General features: G+C 39.2%; 1 protein-coding gene across 1 annotated transcript in view; it reads left to right on the forward strand.

Moving 5' to 3' along the window:
• The window catches only part of BMAL2 (basic helix-loop-helix ARNT like 2), a 40,784-nt gene that overhangs the window by 918 nt on the left and 18,218 nt on the right, over positions 1–21,648 (forward strand). Inside the window, exons 2-7 of the mRNA XM_074144522.1 lie at positions 9,165–9,312; positions 10,595–10,630; positions 15,914–15,952; positions 17,459–17,616; positions 19,005–19,084; positions 19,858–19,950. Coding sequence (XP_074000623.1) covers positions 9,165–9,312; positions 10,595–10,630; positions 15,914–15,952; positions 17,459–17,616; positions 19,005–19,084; positions 19,858–19,950 — 554 coding nt within the window. The remainder of the gene's footprint in view (positions 1–9,164; positions 9,313–10,594; positions 10,631–15,913; positions 15,953–17,458; positions 17,617–19,004; positions 19,085–19,857; positions 19,951–21,648) is intronic.

The raw sequence follows: 21,648 nt of genomic DNA on the forward strand, positions 1-21,648 counted from the left end.
ACTAAAAATGCTTGTTTAACTTAGTATATAGTATACTGTTCCTGGTGTACGCTTAAGTCATTTTACGTGTTCCTAGCAGGCTAGTATGATTTTTTTTTTTTTTTTTTTTTTAATGGGTAAACATAATTTTAGGTATAGCGATGGAGCACCTCCCCTATGAAGACAGGCGGAGAGAGCTGGGGTTGTTGAGCCTGGAGAAGAGAAGGCTCCGGGGAGACCTCATAGCAGCCTTCCAATATCTGAAGGGAGCCTACAGGAGAGCCGGAGAGGGACTCTTTGTCAGGAAGTGTAGTGACAGGACAAGGGGTAATGGTTTTAAATTGGAAGAGGGGAGATTTAGATTAGATATTAGGAGGAAATTCTTTCCTGTGAGGGTGGTGAGGCACTGGAACAGGTTGCCCAGGGAAGTTGTGGATGCCCCATCCCTGGAAGCGTTTAAGGCCAGGCTGGATGGGGCTTTGAGCAACCTGCTCTAGTGGAGGTGTCCCTGCCCATGGCAGGGGGGTTGGAACTCCATGATCTTTAAGGTCCCTTCCAACTCTGACCATTCTATGATTCTATGATTTTGGCTTCTGCGTGTGTACGCGCGTGCCCACGCTTGTACGGTGACCGACGTTTGGTGCACCTTCCTTGTTCTTAATCGTAACTTTCTGGTACTAAACCAAGGGTGGTTGTAGACCGCCAGCAGCTGTGCATGCTTCTCCAGCTTTGGAACCAGTGCGTTCCTTCCCCTCTCAGGGGAGGGAGTGTTTTGCAGGGGGCTTTGGAAACCAGAAGGGAGCAAATCTCTCCTAAGTCATTATTGCAAGTTCTGTTTGGTTAACACATCAATACTTTTGGGTTTTAGTAGTTGTTGCTTTCTAAACTCACACATAACTGTGAGTTAATGTTTGTGGCAATCTTGGTTGTCTCGAATAATTGGCCTTTTTCTGTCTCTGCTGCTTGGTCGTTTAAATACTGGTATAATTTTGTAGCAAGTAATCTAGCGCTTGAAAAGAAAGTGGATTTTTGGTGGGGGTTTTATAGATTTTTTTGCAGCTTGTTGAATTGTTTAAAACAAGGATTTATTGCTTCTATATAATATACATACTGTAAGGAAGGGAAATAATCAAATTTTAGAAAACCCCAAATATGCAGACATTTTGCATTTACAAATAGATTTGGTAAGGCAATGAACCATAGGCATGAACCATTCCTGTTTTAATGTGGAAGAACCCCTGCTCTCTGGTTTCCTTTGTTACCTTTGTTTATACCTATTCTTCTAACAGATTTTGAAGCAACAGTCTTTCTAGTAATCATTTTTTTAAAGCATAAATGTATCTTAATTTTTGTGGAATAGGTCCACACTAAGGTTAGTTATTACGCAAGTTTTTTTTCACTCGAGTGTACACATTATTGTTGGTATACTTGCACATTCTGAAAAACAAACTCTAAACCGGACAGTTCATACCAACTAAGAATCAAAGACATTGTAAGAAGAAATAATTTGGTGGGTGATTGTAGGAAGTGAATCGTTGTGAATACTCTGTTGAAAATTCCCTGTTTGGACTCCCAAGGCAGCTAAAACCATGGAAGTTCCCCAGCTGATTTGACAGGAATCAGCGTTTTACAGTATTATGAACCAAAAACTTACAAGAAAACGGCTACCCTCCATTCCTTTAGCGGCGTATGCTTGGAGAGGTTTGTTTTTTTCAGTAATGAACTACTTTATACGAGACACTTTTGATTTCTATCAGCGACCTGGTTTGAGCCTGGAAGTGACAGGGAAATCAGGGTAGCCTTTCAAGGGCTTGTGTAGTGTCTTTTCATTAGCTAGTTACAGTCATACTTTTTAATAGACTAAGAGGTTTGGCCAAATATTTGGTGTTTTAAATCTATTAAGTAAATGTGTTATTTAATTGGCAAGTTGTGATTCTTGACTACTTTCTTCTGAGTGGTGAAAATAAGTAAAAATAGATATGGAGAGTAATCAGTTGCCAATGTTAATGTTTGATCTAAATTTCTGCAATTCGGGATTTTATAATTTTTTCTTTTGTCATTTTGTGATATTAGAAACAAATCCAAAAGTATTGGATTGGATTGGTCGTAAGTTAACCTATAATATATTCTCTGTATGGTATTGTTCGTAAGATGGTTTCATTACTGAATTCTCTGTTTCTTGCTCCTGCTTTACACAGGCTTATAAAATTTGGGGGAGAAAAACAGTTTAGACAATACATTTCTACTGTTTTAACAACTTACCCCCAAAGAAAATTGTTGCCCCAGCTTTCAATGAGAGTATTCTGTGGGCTAGGATCTGGATGCTAGACTTGCTGTAACTAGTCTGAAGATGCTTTTCATGGCCTAATTTAAAGCTCTAAAATAAATAAATGAAAAGAATATTGAAAGCAACTCCCACTCCTGTTTAGAAAATATGGTTCTTTGTTTTATAGGTGTTCAGATCTGCAAGACTTTTAAAGTGATGCATATCACAGCACCTGTAACTTTTTTCCTCAGACAGTACTGTATGTATGTAGAATATAGGTATAGTTTTCTCATTCTCTAATGAAAATCTGCAGTAAGAATTCATTAAAATAATTTTAGAAAAATAACTCCATAGTAAAATAAAGCAATTTACGTGACACAGTTATTTGAAATTATTTGACTGAATAGCTATCCTGTGTGTGCTGCATGTATAGATACATATATCTGTAATCGCTTAGATAATGAGACATCTTGTATCTTAAAAAAAAAAACAAAACCAAAAACTAGCTTGTCAGTTGTAACAAACCTTAAGAATCCAACTTGACATCTTGAGTAGTACCTCAGTTTAGAAATTTAGGTTGCTTGTGTGCCTAGATTTGTGAGTGTGTATGTATCTCTGCTTCTTTGTATGTCTGCGCTCCTAAGGACTTCAGACTGAGACCCTGAAATCAAGTAAGTACTCGGAGGCTGTGGGCACATCTGTGTTTTGGTTCAGAGCGATAGCGTCGGTTTGAATCGAATCCCATCATCCCCACTCACTGCTCGTTGGTTTGGTTTGCAGAGCAGTTTTGGTATGAGTGAACTGGCTTCCTTTCAGAAGAAACTAAACTAGGATTTTATCATATAGCAAAGGTTAGTTCTACTCTAGGCACGGACCAAACGTACTCCAACTCTAAACATAAGGGACTGAACCGGTGGTTTGTTCTCAGAAAGTTTTAAAACGCGTGCATTGTAAGGATTTTTGGCCCAGTGAACCAGACTAAATGTGATTTAGTGTAAGCTCCCTGAAGTACTTACAAATTAGAAACAGGGGCTTCTCCCTGCTGACCTGTTGCTGTTATGCCGTTGTTTTTCCTGCTGTAGACGTAGCTTAATAGCTTCTGTGAGTAGATTTCAATTTTAATAAACTCATCTGGTTAGACTGAAGAACCCTTATTTGCCACTTTAACTACAGTCACTTCTAACGTAATTTTTACTTCTTTAAACTTGTCAAAGCTTGAATTTATAGCTAAAGGTTTTTGTGCATGCCAGGAACATCCATTTGGAAAATACACATTTGAATAGTCTGTGGCATTTGTGGTCTCAGAAATTTCAATTCAAAGCAGCTTCTTTCTTCTTCTCCTTTCCCTCTGCCAGAAAGTGTTTCAAAATAGGAACCTGGATTGAAAGTGCCTTCTTATTCTTAGAAAGGTTGTGCCAGTGTTACCACATTTGTTAACTTAAGCAGCTGCAGAACTGCAACATTTCTCCAAGTCTGATGTGTACATTTATTCGCAGAGTATGAAGAGTGCCACCTGTAAGTTTTATAAATGTACTTATTCACTGACATTTTATTTCAAGCGTATTTTACTTTCATATTCCGGTAGATGGATTTAGGTGTTCTTTTTTAAACTGGCTAAATGAGGGCTGCCTGACAGCTTTTTTTATTAATTTATTAATACCTACATGACTTGCATTTTCTGCTGATTTTTGGAGTGCTTATGTCTATCTTGTATGATTTTCATTTTGATGATTCTAAAAAGTCAAAATAATGTTTTAGTACTAAGTAATATTTTAGGAAAGCCTACGAGGAGTAAAACTAGCCAGAAAAGCTAACCTTTTTCACAGGGGGGCGAGTGGGTCATGAGATGGTAGTGCACAATTAAGGCAGTAGTTTTGAAAGGCTGTCTTGGACTTAAACTTTTTTCATGTGACACAGAATCACAAAATCATAGAATCTTCATGGTTGGAAGGGACCTTTGAGATCATCGAGTCCAACCACAAAAAAAAACCCAACCCAAAACAAAAAACACACACCAAAAAAACCCCACAAACAGACACAACCCAGCAATCTCAGGCGCTAGAGCATGCCCTGAGATGCCACGTCTACACGTTTCTTAGATATCCCCAGGGATGGCGACTCCACCACCTCCCTGGGCAGGCTGTTCCAGTGCCTGACCACCCTCTCAGTAAAGTCATTCTTCCTAATATCTAATCTAAGCCTCCGTTGCCCCAACTTCAGACCATTTCCTCTGGTCCTGTCATTATTCCCTTGGGAGAAGAGGCCAACACCCACCTCTCTACACCCTCCTTTCAGGGAGTTGTAGAGGGCAATGAGGTCTCCCCTCAGCCTCCTCTTCTCCAAACTAGACATGCCCAGTTCCCTCAGCCTCTCGTTGTGTGACTTGTTCTCCAGACCCCTCGCCAGCTTGGTGGCTCTCCTCTGGACACGCTCCAGCAGCTCAATGTCCTTCCTGTAGTGAGGGGCCCAGAACTGAACACAGCACTCGAGGTGAGGCCTCACCAGGGCCCAGTACAGGGGCACCATCACTTCCCTACTCCTGCTGGCCACGCTGTTCCTGATCCAGGCCAGGATGCCATTGGCCTTCTTGGCCACCTGGGCGCACTGCTGGCTCATGTTAAGCCAGCTGTCCACCAACACCCCCAGGTCCTTTTCTGCTGGGCAGCTTTCCAGCCACTCTGCCCCAAGCCTGTAGCGTTGCCTGGGGTTGTTGTAACCGAAATGCAGGGCCCGGCACTTGGCCTTATTAAACCTCATCCCATTGGCCTTGGCCCATTGATCCAACCTGTCCAGATCCCTCTGTAACCTCTCCAGGTCCCTCTGTAGAATTCCATGATAGTTCTACAGCCACCTTGGGTGGAATGCATCTCACTTGTCTTTAGATGTCAACAGAGTAGATATTCATGTCTGAGCTAGTTACTTTGGTCTTTGTATAATTATTGAATAGACGTGGGCGCTCTTGGGCTGTATTTCATCTAACCAACTGTAGGAATCTATTTTAGATTGCGATGAATCACCCTAGAAATGTTGTATTTCATCTAGCCAACTGTAGGAAGCTATTTTAGGTTGAGATGAATCACCCTAGAAATGTCTTCTTCCTTCCAAGAGGGGCTAGAATGGCTAGTTCAGATGCGGACTTTATTTTTTCAGATGAATCTCACCTTTTATAGCTGGTGGAGCTTGGCCATAAGCCTTTTCTAATAGATTGTGTTTGTTTAGGAACTGAAAACCTTAAAACTGTTGGGGGGGGGAAACAGCTTAGGAACATGGCATGTGTTTAAAAAATATTATTGTCAGTAATTGGAAAAATATAGAGTCTCCCAAGCGTTGTTTCTTAATGCGTTGCATGCAATTAACGCAGAACCTTTGCTAAACATTGATTTCATATGTCTTTACTTCATATCCCACCCCTAAAAGGTAGTTTCATGTAGCTCATTTGCAGTTGTTGACTTCCTTGCCAACCTCCTTATGGGCTGTAAATTTTAATTTATTTTTTTTCTTGTAGAAAAACATGAGAGAAGTTGTAGTTCAGTAGGGTATGGTCTTGTATGTGGATGTGATGAGAACCGTATATATATTGATAACCGTTCCTTAAGAATTTTGTTTGTCTGATTATGAAGCATACTAAAATTAGTGTTAAAATAATAGTTTTTTATTTCTGATACACTTACTAGGAATGAGCTCTTTTTCATATGATGTGTTTGTAATGTTTGGATTGTCTTTGCTTTTTTGCAGAGAGAGTGATTGCAGTGGAGTTTTTCAGTATTACTTTTATCCGTCCTGATGTGCATAATATGCTTTAAAATATTTTTTAATTTTTAATGTAAATAAGCATATATGCTTAGTAATGAGGGCTAAACATAGATCATAATTAGACATATGTATCTGAGGAACTATTCACTTCCACTAAAATTTGGTTATCAGTATGGCAGGGCATTAGCAAAACTTTGAAATTTTTTTATTCTCAGTTGGAGTTTTATTTGACTTGCAAACCAAACCAGTGTAACTAAGAGCCTTTGGGGTGGTAAACCAAAATATCTCTAGTTGAATGAAACTATTTCTATTAGTTTAAAAATTGACTAATGATTTCGGTTTTCCAGGAAAATAAATTTGTAATAAAGAATGATCTTTCTCGATGTTCTTTTTCATGAAGCAAGAGTGCTGTGAAGTTGGGAATCATTTAGTTTTGCTTCATATGTTCTTGGGACTGTTTGCTTTTGATGTTAATGGTATGAAAATATTCACAGAAATTGAAAATAAAAGACATTTAGCCACGTGCACAAATGAAAGATAAGAATCCAACTTCGTACTATCATAGAAGCACACTCTGGTTATTGGGGTGCATCCTAGCTCATTCTGTTTGTGAACCCAAAGATTTTTAAATCCTTTATCTGGTTCTCCCAAAGTGGTATAGCCAGAGAAGTAAAGAAATCTTTCATCACAGACTACACGAGGTTAAGACACTCTTCAGGGAGAGAGTAAGCACCTTGGAACCACATAGTATATCGTAATGATAGCTATTATAAAGCCCTAAGAGATTATTTTCAAGTGCTCTTACTGACTTCTGAAAGCTGATTTAGCTTTATGAACTGTTTCTGTCTGCTTGTTCAGTAAGTAGTAGGTATTAAAAAGACTTGGTCGTGTCTGTTCAATTCCAAATAATTGGTAGTTCTGAAGCTTTAAATTTATTTCTCTATTTGTTTTCTTTTGCATTATTTTTGGTTTTTTTGGGTTTGTTTTGGATGTTTTTTGGGAATCTTAAAGAATATATATAAAGGATATACGCTGCATGCTGTACGTGTAAGGGATCAATACAGATTCTTAACCTTGTATTTTTGTCTAAGGTCAACCAGCTATCTTACTGTCATTTAGTTAGATGGCATTTAACATGGCATGTAGTTTGTCACAGTGAAAGTATTTATCACCTAAAAATTGCAGCGTAGAAGTTTTTAATAGGTCATTGTTGCCGGTAATCTAAACATTTTCGGTTTTCTTAGCTAAGAAAAAGATAAAAGGTTGTTGTTAAGAAACATAGAGGAAATAAATGCAGTATGCAGAATTTGTTGCTTGAGTGTGGGGAAAAAATAGTTATTTTGATAACATGAAGGATAAATTGGAAAAGCTGTAAATGATTCATTTCATTTGTTTCTTTAAAGGGAAGTGGCTTAGAAAGCAGGCTGGCCATCTGCGTGCAAAGGAGTATTTAGGTCAGTGGGTCTGTTCTGTCCTGCTTTATTCCAGGATCTGTTGTGCTGAAGGCATTCTTGTCCTTTGATACCTGTGGGTTTCTGTTTAGTAAGTAGTCATTCATGAATATTCATAAAGTATGATTATACTTCAATAACTTAATCTAGTAATTATAGGCTGCTATTATCTAAGTGAACTACTCTTTTTAAATAAAAAGTTCCATTAGAATTGTTGGGTTGGATTTTTTTTTTTTGCTTTATAATTGCAAGAATTTATAGTAGAAATATAAAATGAGACTATTATGACGGCATGATTAGTCACAAAAATACTACAAACGTCTACCATTTGTGCCCCTGTATTTATGATGTCATTTCTTTTAATATATTTTTAATATGGCTAAATTGAATATGTTGTATATTTGAAGTAGCCAAGACTGTTACCTGTTTGTCAAGTATTTATTGATTCTTTGAGTTTCCACCTCTTTTTTTGGAACTTCCTATGTGACATAATGAGTTAAAGAGCTTTCTAAAATAAAACAGGGGCTGACTGTGTAGTCTGACTTGGTAGTGAGAGGATTAGTGGAAGACTAGGCAAGCTTCAAGTATTAGCCTATTTTCATTTAACTCTCCAGAGTAATATTCCAACAGAAAATGAGAACCTAGAAGGTAATTTTTCTGGTGTGAGGTGTGCTTACACTGAAGAAGAAAAGAAACATACACTGCATATCATTCTTTTTACACACTTTTACTTCTCATTTACAGACAACGCAGATGCTAGCAAAAAAAGGAAGTAGCTCACAATAAAGTTTCCAGTTTTTCTTCCTGCTGGATTTTGAAAGAACCCAGCTTGGTTTTTGCCTCCTGCTAAAAGTAGGAGATGCTCACTTGCTTAAATGACCTCTCAATCCCTCATCTGTCCTTTCATGGAGTTAACTCTTACATTGTTCCTAGACATATCACATAGGACACTTTCCTCACTAGGACAGGAAGCCTAAAGCTGTGCCTACATTTGCTGAAATGGAGTTAATTCTGACTATTTACCTAAACACCATCCAGGTGATTCTTTGTGGTAGCTTTGCGTAGAAAAAAGGTGTAATATCAGTGAGATTTCTGGAGGCAGTTTTCCTTTCCCAGTAGTTTGCTAGGATTATTTTGGCTAGTGACTTTTCTTCTATCCCTCCCAGAAACAAAGGAGTTTTTCTTGGGAGGAGGATTGTGAAGGGAACTTCAAGGTAGAACTTGTCAAGCTTTCGAGACTCTTCCGGTTTACATGAGTGACGTTATATGTGATTGTAGATTTTATATCAGAAACATAGTTATGGAAAACTTTCAGGTTTTGGATATCCAGCTTGTTTAAAAAAAATGTTTTTTTTTTTTCACTTAAAAAACACGTTTTAAGTCACAGTATTTTGATCTGCTAGCTAATGCTACGTTTTGTGATTATACAGCAGGATATTTGAGATGTATAATCTGGTAAGGTTTCAAGAGGAAGAGAATAGGTGTGTTTTATATTGCATTGGTGTGTTGACTGTGTTGATGAGATTGTTACAGGACTGTGGGAAGACAATATACTCTTTTCTGTACTTAAGTTGTAGCAGTGCAACCTTTATGGTTTTGTGTCAGAAGCACAGAAGGCACCCACGGACAATTTTCTTTTTTCCAAGCGAAAATCAGAATGGATACACAAAGATATAGATCATACTGGACACTGAACATTTTTTACTTATTCACAGATAATTGCTCAATAGATGGAAACCCGTGCGCTGCTTCTGGAGTCACCAGCCTCATGAATCCAATAACTAAGCCTCCTACCACCACTTCTTTCAATGCTTCTGTAGCTGAGATTCCAAGGAAGCGCAAAGGAAGCGATTCTGATAACCAGTAAGTAAAACCATAAACAGCCATAAATTTGAGACATTCATCTGTTATTTATGCGAGATGGTAACTAATCCTCTTTCCTTTATTTATTGCAGTTTTTTTTCCTAATGCATTCTTTGACACTCCAGAGTTATTAAAAAAAAAAAAAAGAAAAAATAATCCTTAAATGCAAGGGATATATGTAGGATTCTATAATGCCATTTCCTGGCCTGAGGTGTCTGGCAATGTGTCTCTAATGCTGAAATTTCGATCCTAAATCTCTTTGTTTTGTTTTGGGATTTTAATCTTCTTTCTTCTTTGCCTGCTAGTAAAGGCAAGTTCTCTTTGCAGCAAACTGTTATTAAGTTGCTTGAAGTCTCACAAGTGCACACTAAAATATCACCTCAAAGCGTGAAACAAGATTACTAATTAAGCTCTTTGATCTAGAACTGCAGAATCAGAACTGCTTCTTCAGTGACCGGGGCAGCCACTTACTTAAATGTCCAGACAGACCTGTGACCTAAAAATGAGGACTGTCCTACAGTATGACTGTCTTTTAGAGTGGGTCATACTTTATTGAGATGATACTGTTGACTGTTTTCTCCTGTTTTATAGCTGCCAAACAGATGCCAGTTAACCAAATAATCATTTACGTAAAAAAATATTTTTTTTAAAAGTGATCTATTCAAAGCTGTGTTATTCAGCTAGAAGTAAGGGACACAAGTCAGCCTGCAAATCTAGTGCATTACAAGTGTCTCTAAACTAGTGTGGAAAATCCATGTTTAAAAAGGTGGGGGAATGTAGGAAATTTACATGTATTTGTAATTATTAAGGCAATTCTCTTTAATCACTTCTTTCATTTATAGTCTGTTGATATACAGAATGTAGCCATACTGTGGATGTTGATACAATTGTCAACTTGGAGATCCAAGTGTATCTTCTAGATCACTGAAAACTCCAGAAACACATTTTTTTCTGAAAAAAAAAGTCTCCATTCTTTTTCAGTAGGACTTGTTGATTTTTACCTGTTCAGTAAAAGTGCTGGTTGTCCCTGAAGTTTGGATCTCTGATTTCATGAAACTTCTGTCATAAAAAAATATTACTGTTCAAGTTGAAATACTAACTGAAAAAGTATTGCTCTATAAGAAATAGTAATTAATTTCTAAAAACTAATGTTCTTGCTGAAAATATCTAATCAAGTGGTGTTTCCACTAAATTTTTTCTGTGACTTTTTTTCATTCGGTATATTAAGTCATCTTTTTGGCTTCAAAATACATTTTGCTTACTTTATTACCTGTTTCTGCAGGGACACAGTTGAAGTTGATGGTGATCCTCAGAAAAGGTACTTTTTTATAAATTAATCCATTTCTGTTTTCAGTGCTATAAACATGTCACGTTTTCCTGTTTGGCTAGATGAGCTGCATGGTTTGCCTTAAGGAGTGCTTTATCTAAGGGCAGGTTTTTGTACAGCACAAGGTGATAAACGTATAGCTAATTAACAGGATGGATAGATCTGATATTTCGTTCTAAGACGACACTCTGACTTGCTTATAACTTTACTAGAATTGTTAGTATTGAAGTTAAGAATGGGAATGAATGAAAAGTAAAAATGAAATAAAAAGACTAGGAAGCTGAAGGAAAGGTCTCATACTCTTCTAGGACTGGTGCATGTAAACATTCTTTGTTTGTTTGTTTTAACCTTGTTAGGTACTGTTTGAAGTAGAACTACCGCAACTATCTTAAAATAATGCTATGACAAGGTGACAAACCAGAGTTAAGATTGGCTGTGCAGCATAAGTAAACCCTTATATACGTATAGATGTTATGGGACAGTTATTAATTACATGATTACTTTGTTGTGATTTCTTTTTCTGCACCTGGCTACCTATCTTAGAAAATATATTTGTTTATATGTAGCTGTGCAGTATTCTCTTTTATAAAATAGAATATGTCAATTGGAAGGGACCTACAATGATCATCTAGTCCAAGTGCCTGACCACTTCAGGGCTGACCAAAAGTTAAAGCATGTTGTTAAGGGCATTATCCAAATGCCTCTTAAACACTGGCAGGCTTGGGACATCGACCACCTCTCCAGGAAGCCTATTCCAGTGTTTGACCACCCTCTCAGTAAAGAAATGCTTCCGAATGTCCAGTCTAAACCTTCCTTGGTGCAGCTTTGAACCACTCCCGCGTGTCCTATCACTGGATACCAGGGAAAAGAGATCAGCACCTCCCTCTCCACTTCCCCTCCCCAGGAAGCTCTAGAGAGTAATGAGGTCGCCTCTCAGCCTACTTTTCTCCAAACTAGACAAACCTAGAGTCCTTAGCCGCTCCTCATAGGACATTCCTTCCAGCCCTTTCACCAGCTTTTTTTCCTCCTCTGGATGCATTCAGGTACCTTAAAATCCTCCTTAAATTGTAGGACCTTATCTTAAATGGCTTTAAGTCCAGATGGAGAGCAGTGACAAGTGGTGTCCCACAAGGGTCTATGCTGGGACCGGTACTGTTCAACATTTTTATCAACGATATAGACAGAGGGATGGAGTCCACCATCAGCAAGTTTGCAGACAACACCAAGCTGTGTGGTCTTGTCGATACACCAGAGGGATGGGATGTCATCCAGAGGTACCTCTCCAGGGAGCTGGAGAGGTGGGCTCAAGTAAACCTCATGAGGTTCAACAAGAGCAAGTGCAGAGTTATGCACCTGGGCCGGAACAATCCTCGCTATCAATACAGCCTGGGGGATGAGATATTAGAAAGCAGCCCTGAGGAAAGGGACTTGGGGGTGCTGATGGACGAGAAGCTGGACATGAGCAGGCAATGTGCTCTCGCAGCCCAGAAGGCCAGTCACATCCTGGGCTGCATCAAAAGAAGTGTTGCCAGCAGATCCAGAGAGGTGATTCTGCCACTTTACACTGCTCTGGTGAGACCTCACCTGGAGTACTGTGTGCAGGTCTGGAGCCCTCAATATAGAAAGGACATGGACCTGATGGAGCGGGTCCAGACGAGGGCCACCAAAATGATCAGGGGGCTGGAGCACCTCTGCTATGAGGACAGGCTGAGGGAGCTGGGGTTGTTCAGCCTGGAGAAGAGGAGGCTCTGGGGAGACCTCATAGCGACCTCATAGAGACCTCATAGGAAAAAGTTCTTTACCATGAGGGTGGTGGAACACTGGAAGAGGTTGCCCAGGGAGGTGGTTGAGGCCCCTTCCCTTGATATATTCAAGGTGAAGCTCGACGAGGCCCTGGGCAACCTGGTCTAGTTGGGGGTGTCCCTGCTGACTGCGGGGAGGTTGGACTAGATGACCTTTGGAGGTCCCTTCCGGCCTGGACCAATCTATGAAGCTATGAATCTATTCCTTTTATATTAATTTTAAAATGTGAAGTGGACATGCGCATATCTTAGCTGGAATATGACGTGTATTTCCACCAAGATGCTGAAATGCAGTTTAAAAACTACTCAGCCCTAATTCCCAGAGATAGCAGAAACACACTGCAACCTCAACAGAAATACTGAAAAACCTTTTTGCCGTTACTTTTATCTATGAAATAAATTATGTGGAATGTGAACTTTTTTCATTGTTTTGACACAAAGATCTTGCCAAAATGCTGGCTTTGAATATAACTCGTTCTCCAATGTTAGCTGCAGGGAAAGAACAGGAGAAAAAGTACAGCCTGGCTGAAAGAGGATTTATATGCAGCCCCTTTTTCTAGTTGAACTTCAGCTTTAACAGTCACATTGCAATTATTCTTAATATTGATCTTGGGCCCGCTGAAGCCAGAGGCAAAGAGTCTTACCCATTGTTGTGGAGTCAAGTTTACGCTCAATTTTCACTAGTATAAATCTATTACAATGTTAAAGTCCACTTGGGACGTACAAAAAGTCCTCCAAATTCTGGTCTGCGTTCTTAGTGAAACTCAACTTTCAAAAGAAACAAACTTGCAAAAAGCTAAAAGCTCATTCTCCGTGACAACTACTTCAAGGGTTGAAGAAGTATCCCAAGTTGGTTGAGGGCAAAGAATGGCTTAATCATCCATCAGCACGCACGAGATTACGCTGGGCGTTTCACTGAATTACAAATGCAAGTTCCCATGAATTTCCTTGCACATCAGTAACTAAATTAAAACCCCTATAAAAGCACTTTGGAGGAAGAGATGATCTAGTCATCCCCTATATAGAATCATAGAATGGTTAGAGTTGGAAGGGACCTTAAAGATCACCTAGTTCGAACCCCTCTGCCATGGGCAGGGACACCTCCCACTAGAGCAGGTTGCTCAAAGCCCCACAACTTCTCCGGCCAACCCGTTCCGCTGTCTTGCCATCGTCCCAGTGAAAATTTTCTTCATGATATCTAATCTAAACCTACCCTCTTCCAGTTTAAAACCCTTACCCCTCGTCCTATCGCTACAGTCCCTGATAAAGAGTCGCTCACCATCTTTCCTGTAGGTCCCCTTTGGGTACTGGAAGGCTGCTGTAGGGTCTCCCAGGAGCTTTCTCTTCTCCAGGCTGAAAAACCCCAACTCTCTCAGCCTGTCGTCATAGGAGGAGTGCTCCAGCCCTTTGATCATCTTTGTGGCCCTCCTCTGAAGTGGCTCCAACAAGTCCCTGTCCTTCTTATGTCGGGGGCTCCAGAGTTGGACACAGTTCTCCAGGTGGGGTCTCACAAGAGTGAGTAGAGGGGCAGAATCACCTCCCTCGACTTGCTGGCCACGCTTCTTTCGATGCAGCCCTGGATACGGTTGGCTTTCTGGGCTGCAAACACACATTGCTGGATCATGTTGAGCTTCTCATCAACCAGCATTCCCAAGTCCTTCTCCTCAGGGCTGTTCTTGGTCCATTTTCTGCCCAGCCTGTATTTGTGCTTGGGATTGCCCCAGCCCACATGCAGCACCTTCCACTTGGCCTTGTTGAACTTCATGAGGTTCACATGGGCCCACCTCTCAAGCCTGCCCAGGTCCCTCTGGATGGCATTCCTTCCCTCCAGCGTGTGAATCACACCACACAGCTTGTTGTCATTGGCAAACTTGCTGAGGGTGCACTCAGTCCCACTGTCCATGTTGCCCACTCGTCACTGGTCGCCACGTGGACATAGAGCCATTGACCACAACCCTTTGAGCGCGACCATCCAGCCAGTTCCTTATCGACCGAGTGGTCCATTCATCGAATCATTATCTCTCCAATTTATAGACCAGGATGTCGTGCGGGACAGTGTCAAATGCTTTGCACAAGTCCAGGCAGGTGATGTCGGTTGCTCTTCCCTTAACCACCAGTGCTGTAATGCCATCATAGAAGGCCACCAAATTTGTCAGGCACGATTTGCCCTTGGTGAAGCCATGCTGGCTGTCACCAATCACCTCCTTGTTTTCCATGTGCCTTAGCAGAGGCTCCAGGAGGATCTGCTCCACGATCTTGCTGGGCACAGAGGTGAGACTGACTGTCCTATAGTTCCCCAGGTCTTCCTTTTTTCCCTTTTTCAAAATGGGAAAGTGGTCAAGGTAGTTTTGATCTAGCTGTTGATATCAGTAACAGCACAGCTGTTAGGACAGAGGCTGTATAAATCCACTGAAGGCTCTGACTGGTTGCTTGAGCAGCAAATTTGTTCTAATTTGTTCCCCAAGTGGAGCTCCTGAGGGAGAAGGCGAGTTCGTTAACAGGCTGCAAGCTGCGTTGCAGTTGGTCTGGCTCCCCCTGACCTCTTCTCCTCCTATGGTCAATGGAACTTCTGCCGGAGTTCCTAGTGTACGCACATTTCTGTTAAAAGTTTATTTTAAAATGAAAGAAAAATACTAGTTCTTGTTATCTTGTCTAAACCTCAAACAGTTTCACTGAAGAAAAGTCCTCGGGTCTTGTGAGCCCAGCCTACTCCTGAGGTTGGGTTTATCAGACTGTCTAGAAGGTTCCTGAATTCCAGAGAAATTCCATTCCAGGGTGAAGAGCTAGATCTCTGAATTGTGTGTTAGTTTGGCTCTGGCTGCTGGATCCTCGCTGGGCTCAGTGGTTTGTTGCAGGTGGAAGCAGCTTTTGGGGTCTTTCCTAAAGCTCTAATCCCCAGCTGTCCTTCTGCTTCCCTTTCCTCATAGGAAACAGCTGCTGGCTGATTGGCCTCTCTCCTTATAACCCTGGTGCAGCAAACACAGCTTCTAAGGTGGTCATAATGGCATAGGAAAATACTTCATTTTTCCTTTTTCTGACCATGAACAATTACAGTGTATTTGAGGCCCAGTCTAGACTAGGATTGTTTTTTTCATCTTTTGACAATAAGATTTTGGAAATAAAAACATGAATTGATGGCGTCTCTTTTAAATGATTAAAAAAAGAAATAAAATTAAGCCTGGACTTAAGTCATTTGAATGTTTCATTAATTTTGTTTTCTCCAGGGTAGAAATAGCCCTGTAACTATGACATATCCCCATGATATCTTCCCATAACTATGAATATTGGAAGATACTGCTTTTGTGTCTTTCCATTCTGCATCACTTGCTGGACCATTTTTGTATTAGGAATTTTTGTGCCTTTGCTTTTTAAATCCACAGTAAATGTGTAGCGTTTTCTTCTTGAATTTGTGGGAGGAAAGAAGTGCCTAGGATTAAACATGCGATGTAAAACTGTATCTTGTTTTCTCTAGGAGTGAAGATGAAGAGCAAGTTAAAATAAAGGACTTCAGGTACTAATTTACAATAAAAGTACCCTTTGCTAGTAAATACCAGGATTCACAGTAGTAAAATATGAGTTTGGGCGGAACGTTTATTAAAACTATCAGCTATTGAAGAGTAAACTTTTCCTTTTTCTCCCCTAAATGTACAGTAATTTTTAGAGCCTCCTTGAGGATTTTATTTTCTACTCATTGTAATGCAAGTTGCGTTGCGGGATATCTCAGATGGTTTAGCAAAAGCCTGGGGTTAAAATTTTCAAGGTGAGAATTAGACGCAGTGCATTCAAGTTGCGCGTAAAGGGAGGAGCTAATCCTCAGTCTGTATGAATTTGAGAACTGTTTTTTTTCTAGATTTGCCTACACTTGGAGGTATTTAAAATTTATCCAACGGGAAAATGGATCCAGCTAAAGCATGACAAAAATTCTCGTTCTGGAACAAGTTTTTTGTATAGGGAATTATTCAAGGTTTGCCACTGCACTTTGAATGCACGTCTTCCCTGAATCCAAATGGAAATTCACATAAATCACTTGGAAGATCTGAAATGCTGTGTGACTGAAGGCAGTCGTGTCCTCCAAATGACAAGCCACTTAGTGAAACTAGAGCTGGTTTACAAAGTTGTTTTCAAAATAGAAGTGTCTTTCGTTTGTCACGTGAGCAGAGATGTCAAAGCAGAAATACATAATCCACTCTGTGTCAAAAACATCATTTATACCGTATGCTTAGTAATAATTATGAAGTGTTCCTGTAAGTTAAATTAAATGGAAGAAATGCAAGTGTTCCAAAAAATATTTACGGGTTTTTTCTTGTTTAACGCCCAAATTCATTTTTCTTTATCGAGTATCCCAGATTGCTATACAAGATTCTGTTTTGTGCATGGCTTTAATAACTTTCATGTTGTATTGTTAATTCTTTTTTCCTTAAAGTTTTAGTTCATTAGTTGGAGGAAAAAATACTTAGAGGAGATTGTGAAGGTTTTGCTTAAAAGCTATCTCCCTCCAATGGTGCTTTTTTCAAGCGTATTGGAGAGCTTTTTCTCCCTTCCCCTTTGTAACTGGGGGATGTAACAGCAGGCTTTTGGAATCATCCGGTCATCACCTCACTTTCTGCGTCCACCTGTTCAAGTTTCTATTGCTCGTAATTGACTCTTAGAGATGTTCTCCATCCCCAAATGTGTGTGTCTGTCTTCCTGAGGTTTACAGTTCAAGGAGCACACTCAATACCTTACCTGACCGTTCCTACCTGACGTGAAGGGAAACTTGGGTGAGCCTGAATAACCCAGAGAATTCTGTTTTTAAAAAGCCTTTAGAGAGAAAAAAGCTAATTGCTGGGATGAATGACCCAGAAGTATTCAAGTGAATCCAGTTCAGTTGTCAAATACAAGTAGTGTTTAGAAACCTGTTTCAGTGCAGTAGCAGTTCACGTGATATGTTCAATTTTGGCAACCAAAATTAAATTGCTGAATATTATGGGGAAAATCAGGTGTTCTACATCTTTCTTAAAATAATTTTTCTTCGTAGAGAGGCTCACAGTCAAACAGAGAAACGAAGAAGAGACAAAATGAATAATTTGATAGAGGAATTGTCTGCTATGATACCTCAGTGCAATCCCATGGCACGAAAGCTGGACAAGCTTACAGTGTTACGGATGGCTGTGCAACACTTAAAATCTTTAAAAGGTGGGTTTTAGGAAACTAATCCTGGAAGTCCTTGTTCTACCGGCAGTTATACTGTGTACCTTCTTTGATGTTAAATAAATCAAAGCTCATTTATTTTACGTTTCCTAGCTGAATTCAGTACCTGGTTTGTTCCATTTAAATTTACGTGTTTGTAACTTCTGGAACTTCATTTCTTCTTTTTGCTTGGTATAGCAGAAAAAAAGCGCCCCCATTCAGTGTCTGGTATTTTCTCTCTGCTAAGGGTATGCCTTGCAATTGATTCACTCCTTGGTTCTTTTCTAAAATTATAGCAATCAAGCAAGTCTCTCTTTCATTTCTTTATTTTCCAGCCCCCACATTAAACGTGTGTTCTGTGATCTCTCCACTTCTCATCACACTTTCTAGCTATACTGATAATCGAGAAGCAAATGGTCCTCATACTCCTGGGTGTTATTCCTGTGTTTGTGATCGCATCAACTCTTTGTCTGTATATTGGAATTTCGTGTTTATCTGTTGACTTTGAAATTTGCAACATCGTGGAAAAAGACGGTTAAAAAATACTTTCCTAAAGAAACTGATGTAAGTGGTTGCACTGATAGGGAGCACAGAGAACTCACTTCAGTGGCAGGTTAAGTTGCGTATCGCATGGTCTGTCAGCAGCACACAAGATTTCAGGATATTTGGCAGCACTGTTTCAGAAGAATAATTTGGTCAACTCTAAGTCCAGTTGTTATATGTATCTTCAAAACAAATGCTTTAAGAAAATACAAGATGCTCTGTGGAAATATTCAGCATTCAGTGAATGCTGAAGGTTACTGGAAAGTTCAACTGCTATTTAAATAAAAAAAATAAATCTAGGAAAAGTTGTGGAAATGCTTGTAATGGCTAAAAATTATTTTAGAGTACTTGCCATCGGTGCTAGACAAGTATATGTAATCAGTCAGTCTCATTGCATTAAGTGAGACATTCAATTTAACTACAATAGAGTGGTTTTTGAATTGTTGTATATATAGTACTAAAGAAGCATTATTCGTGACAGCTGATGATTTTGGAATTATTCTGATTTCAGCAAATGCTAAGGATTCTGAAGTCTGCCAACGAAATGTTTCTAGAAAATTCAGTTCTCCTAATATCATTTTTCTAGTAGTACATTAAAGATATGTGAACATAAGTTTCCTGGTTTTATGCTAAATAAAGGGCAAGAAAAAACTGGTTGCGTGCCCATATTTATTACCAGCATATGTTCATTAGGTTTTTTATTTTTAATGTTTTTAGAATTTAGACTTTTTTTTATTCAGCTCTTGTGGTTGCAAAGAAAATTTGTAAAATAACAAACAAGTATAACTCTATTGAAAGTAAATTTAAAATGTAACTTTTGACATAATGTCTACAAATAATCTATTTTCCAGGTTCCACTAGCTCCTATACAGAAGTGCGGTATAAACCTTCATTTTTAAAGGATGACGAGCTCCGACAGTTAATCCTCCGGGTAAGTGGAAGGAAAATCTCAGGTAAATGATGTTCTCATTAAAACCTGTCATTAACTTGAGTTTTTAGTTGGAGGGTGCTTTTTTCCCCACCTTTTTCTCCAAGCAAGTGCTTTGATGTACTTGATAAGTACTGGTTCATAAACGCTTTACACTATATAGGCTTTTTCATAAAAGGGTATAGAAGATGATTTGTTAGCATGGCAGGCAGAAGCTCTTAAAGAGATAATAAATCTGTATACAGTCTGTGTATTTAAGACCTATTTTTTTATGTTGATATTAAAGTCTGCATGCAAATATAGAGAATGCTTTTAATTACGCATAAATATACTTGCAATTGTTTGCTGTCCTTCATTTAAAATTTTAGAGATCTACTTTGAAAAAGATGCGGAAATAATACGGGAAAAAAAAAAAAAGTCTTTCTTCTTGTTTTTCCACTTCGTCATATACCCACACCTGTTTACCCTTTCTCTTTTGCAACTATTTTCTTTTTCCTTCGCTGCAATAACAGACTTCACCAAGATCTGCAAGATGACTCCCAAGTTAAGCTGTTTTGCAGCTGGCCACCTGTTTTCCCAAAGCTGTGTTTAAGAAACTTTAGCTGTCTGTAGTTGAAGGTCTGATTTGGTCCTTTTAATCTTAATTGCTTTTTGGTGTGATTTATAACTTATTTAATTTTAAAAATCAGGTTTAAAAGTGTGCTTCCTTGTAGTCATCAATATTCATTTTATATTTTAATTGTATGTTTTTAAAGACAGTATCTTTATATTTTCAGGCTGCAGATGGATTCCTATTTGTGGTTGGATGCAACAGAGGAAAAATTCTGTTTGTCTCAGAATCAGTTTGCAAAATACTTAATTATGATCAGGTGGTTATAACTGAGTTTCTTGGTTTGCTTTTAACTTGCGTTTTCTTAGAAATTTTTTAACTTTCCCATTTTATTGTATATTACTGAAAAACACACCTTGTGTATCATTTCTTGGAATGTCTTTGATTTAACCTCCTTCAGAGTAAGGCTTGGAGTATCCTGGAGCGAAATATTTGCAAGTACAGTCAGTGTTCCTGACCTGAGTAATAGCACCAGATTTCACTTGATCATCCTTAAATAAACTGCTAGTCAGAGAGGAAGGGATAATTTGAAAATGTCCTAATTTCTGTTTCCAAGGGATTTTCTTTTAAATAGTGAAGTGATTTGGGGTTTTTTTTTAGGCCAAGGAAAATTGGTAGTTCAGTAGCGGAATTTAATTAAAGCTTTCCTTGTGATGCCTTTGTGCTTAGATGCACTAAATAACACCGCATTCACAATAACTCTCTGTGTGTATACTCTTAACTTGAAGGAAGATGATATAGTGTGAGTTAGCTTATAGGATAAGAGAAATATGAAAAATGTAAGTACTTTCCATTAGTTGATATTGAACATCATGGACAATTACCACATATAATCAAAGCACAGTAACTTGTTCGTGTTGGAACAGGTTGCCCAGGGAAGTTGTGGATGCCCCATCCCTGGAAGGTTTTAAGGCCAGGCTGGATGGGGCTTTGAGCAACCTGCTCTAGTGGAGGTGTCCCTGCCCATGGCAGGGGGGTTGGAACTCCATGGTCTTCAAGGTGCCTTCCAACCCAAACCATTCTATGATTCTAGGTATCTATGACTTCTGTTCCAAAAGCAGAGGCTAAAACAGTTAGTGCTTCCATCTGTCTACTTTTATAACTTTGAAACCATTTATGCTATGTTAATTTTCTTCAAAATGGAAGGGTAACCAATCTGGACTCTGTTTTATAAAATTTTTTATTATTTTTTTAAAAAAAAAAACCCAAAACTGTGTCTTTTTAAATTGAAGTGAAGTGAACAATCTTACGGGAACAAGCATAAAGCAGATTTATTTTTTTTAAAAAAACACCTTCTACACTGAATTTACTCAAGGACTAAGAAGTACCTTTTGGAGTGTCTCACATCAGATACACCTACTTGCAGACACGTAAGATCTTTGCTAGTCCAGCCAAAGAGGTTCAGAGAACATGACTGACAACCCATGCATTTATTAGCTTATTTGGGAATTATTCTAGCTTATGAATCCCGTTCTGCAGCCTAATCTGTTACACCTATGTATTTTATTAGCCTTCTCAGTGGCACTTTCCCTTTGCATTAGGGTTAGATGTGGGCTAGGCAAATGAAAGTGGCTGTATGTTTATCCTGCTTTCTTAGAAGCTTTCCATTAAGCCCACTTCTGACTCTGGCTTATTGGAAAAGTGTTCCCTTTTATGTATGCGGTGATAACATAGCAAGTGGCACGGGTCCAAACTGAGTTGCACTTTGCATCTAGAATGCTGCTTGTGAACACAGCTCCTTTCTGCTCATTGATTTCACCTGCTGTGGTGAAGGTAAGCAATGAAAAAACCAAAACTAGCCCGCTTCTGAGAATTCCTTCCCGTTTCGAAAGAAAGTAGTGCTGCCTACAGTAGTGCAGCCGACCAGTTGGGATCAGCAGAGTCAGCAGGTTGAATGGATTCCTGTAAGTAGAGAGATTCCTGTAAATATCCCCTACTAAGGAGTGCTGAAGTAAGC

Source organism: Numenius arquata, chromosome 2, assembly GCF_964106895.1.
Source record: "Numenius arquata chromosome 2, bNumArq3.hap1.1, whole genome shotgun sequence".
NCBI lineage: Eukaryota > Metazoa > Chordata > Aves > Charadriiformes > Scolopacidae > Numenius > Numenius arquata.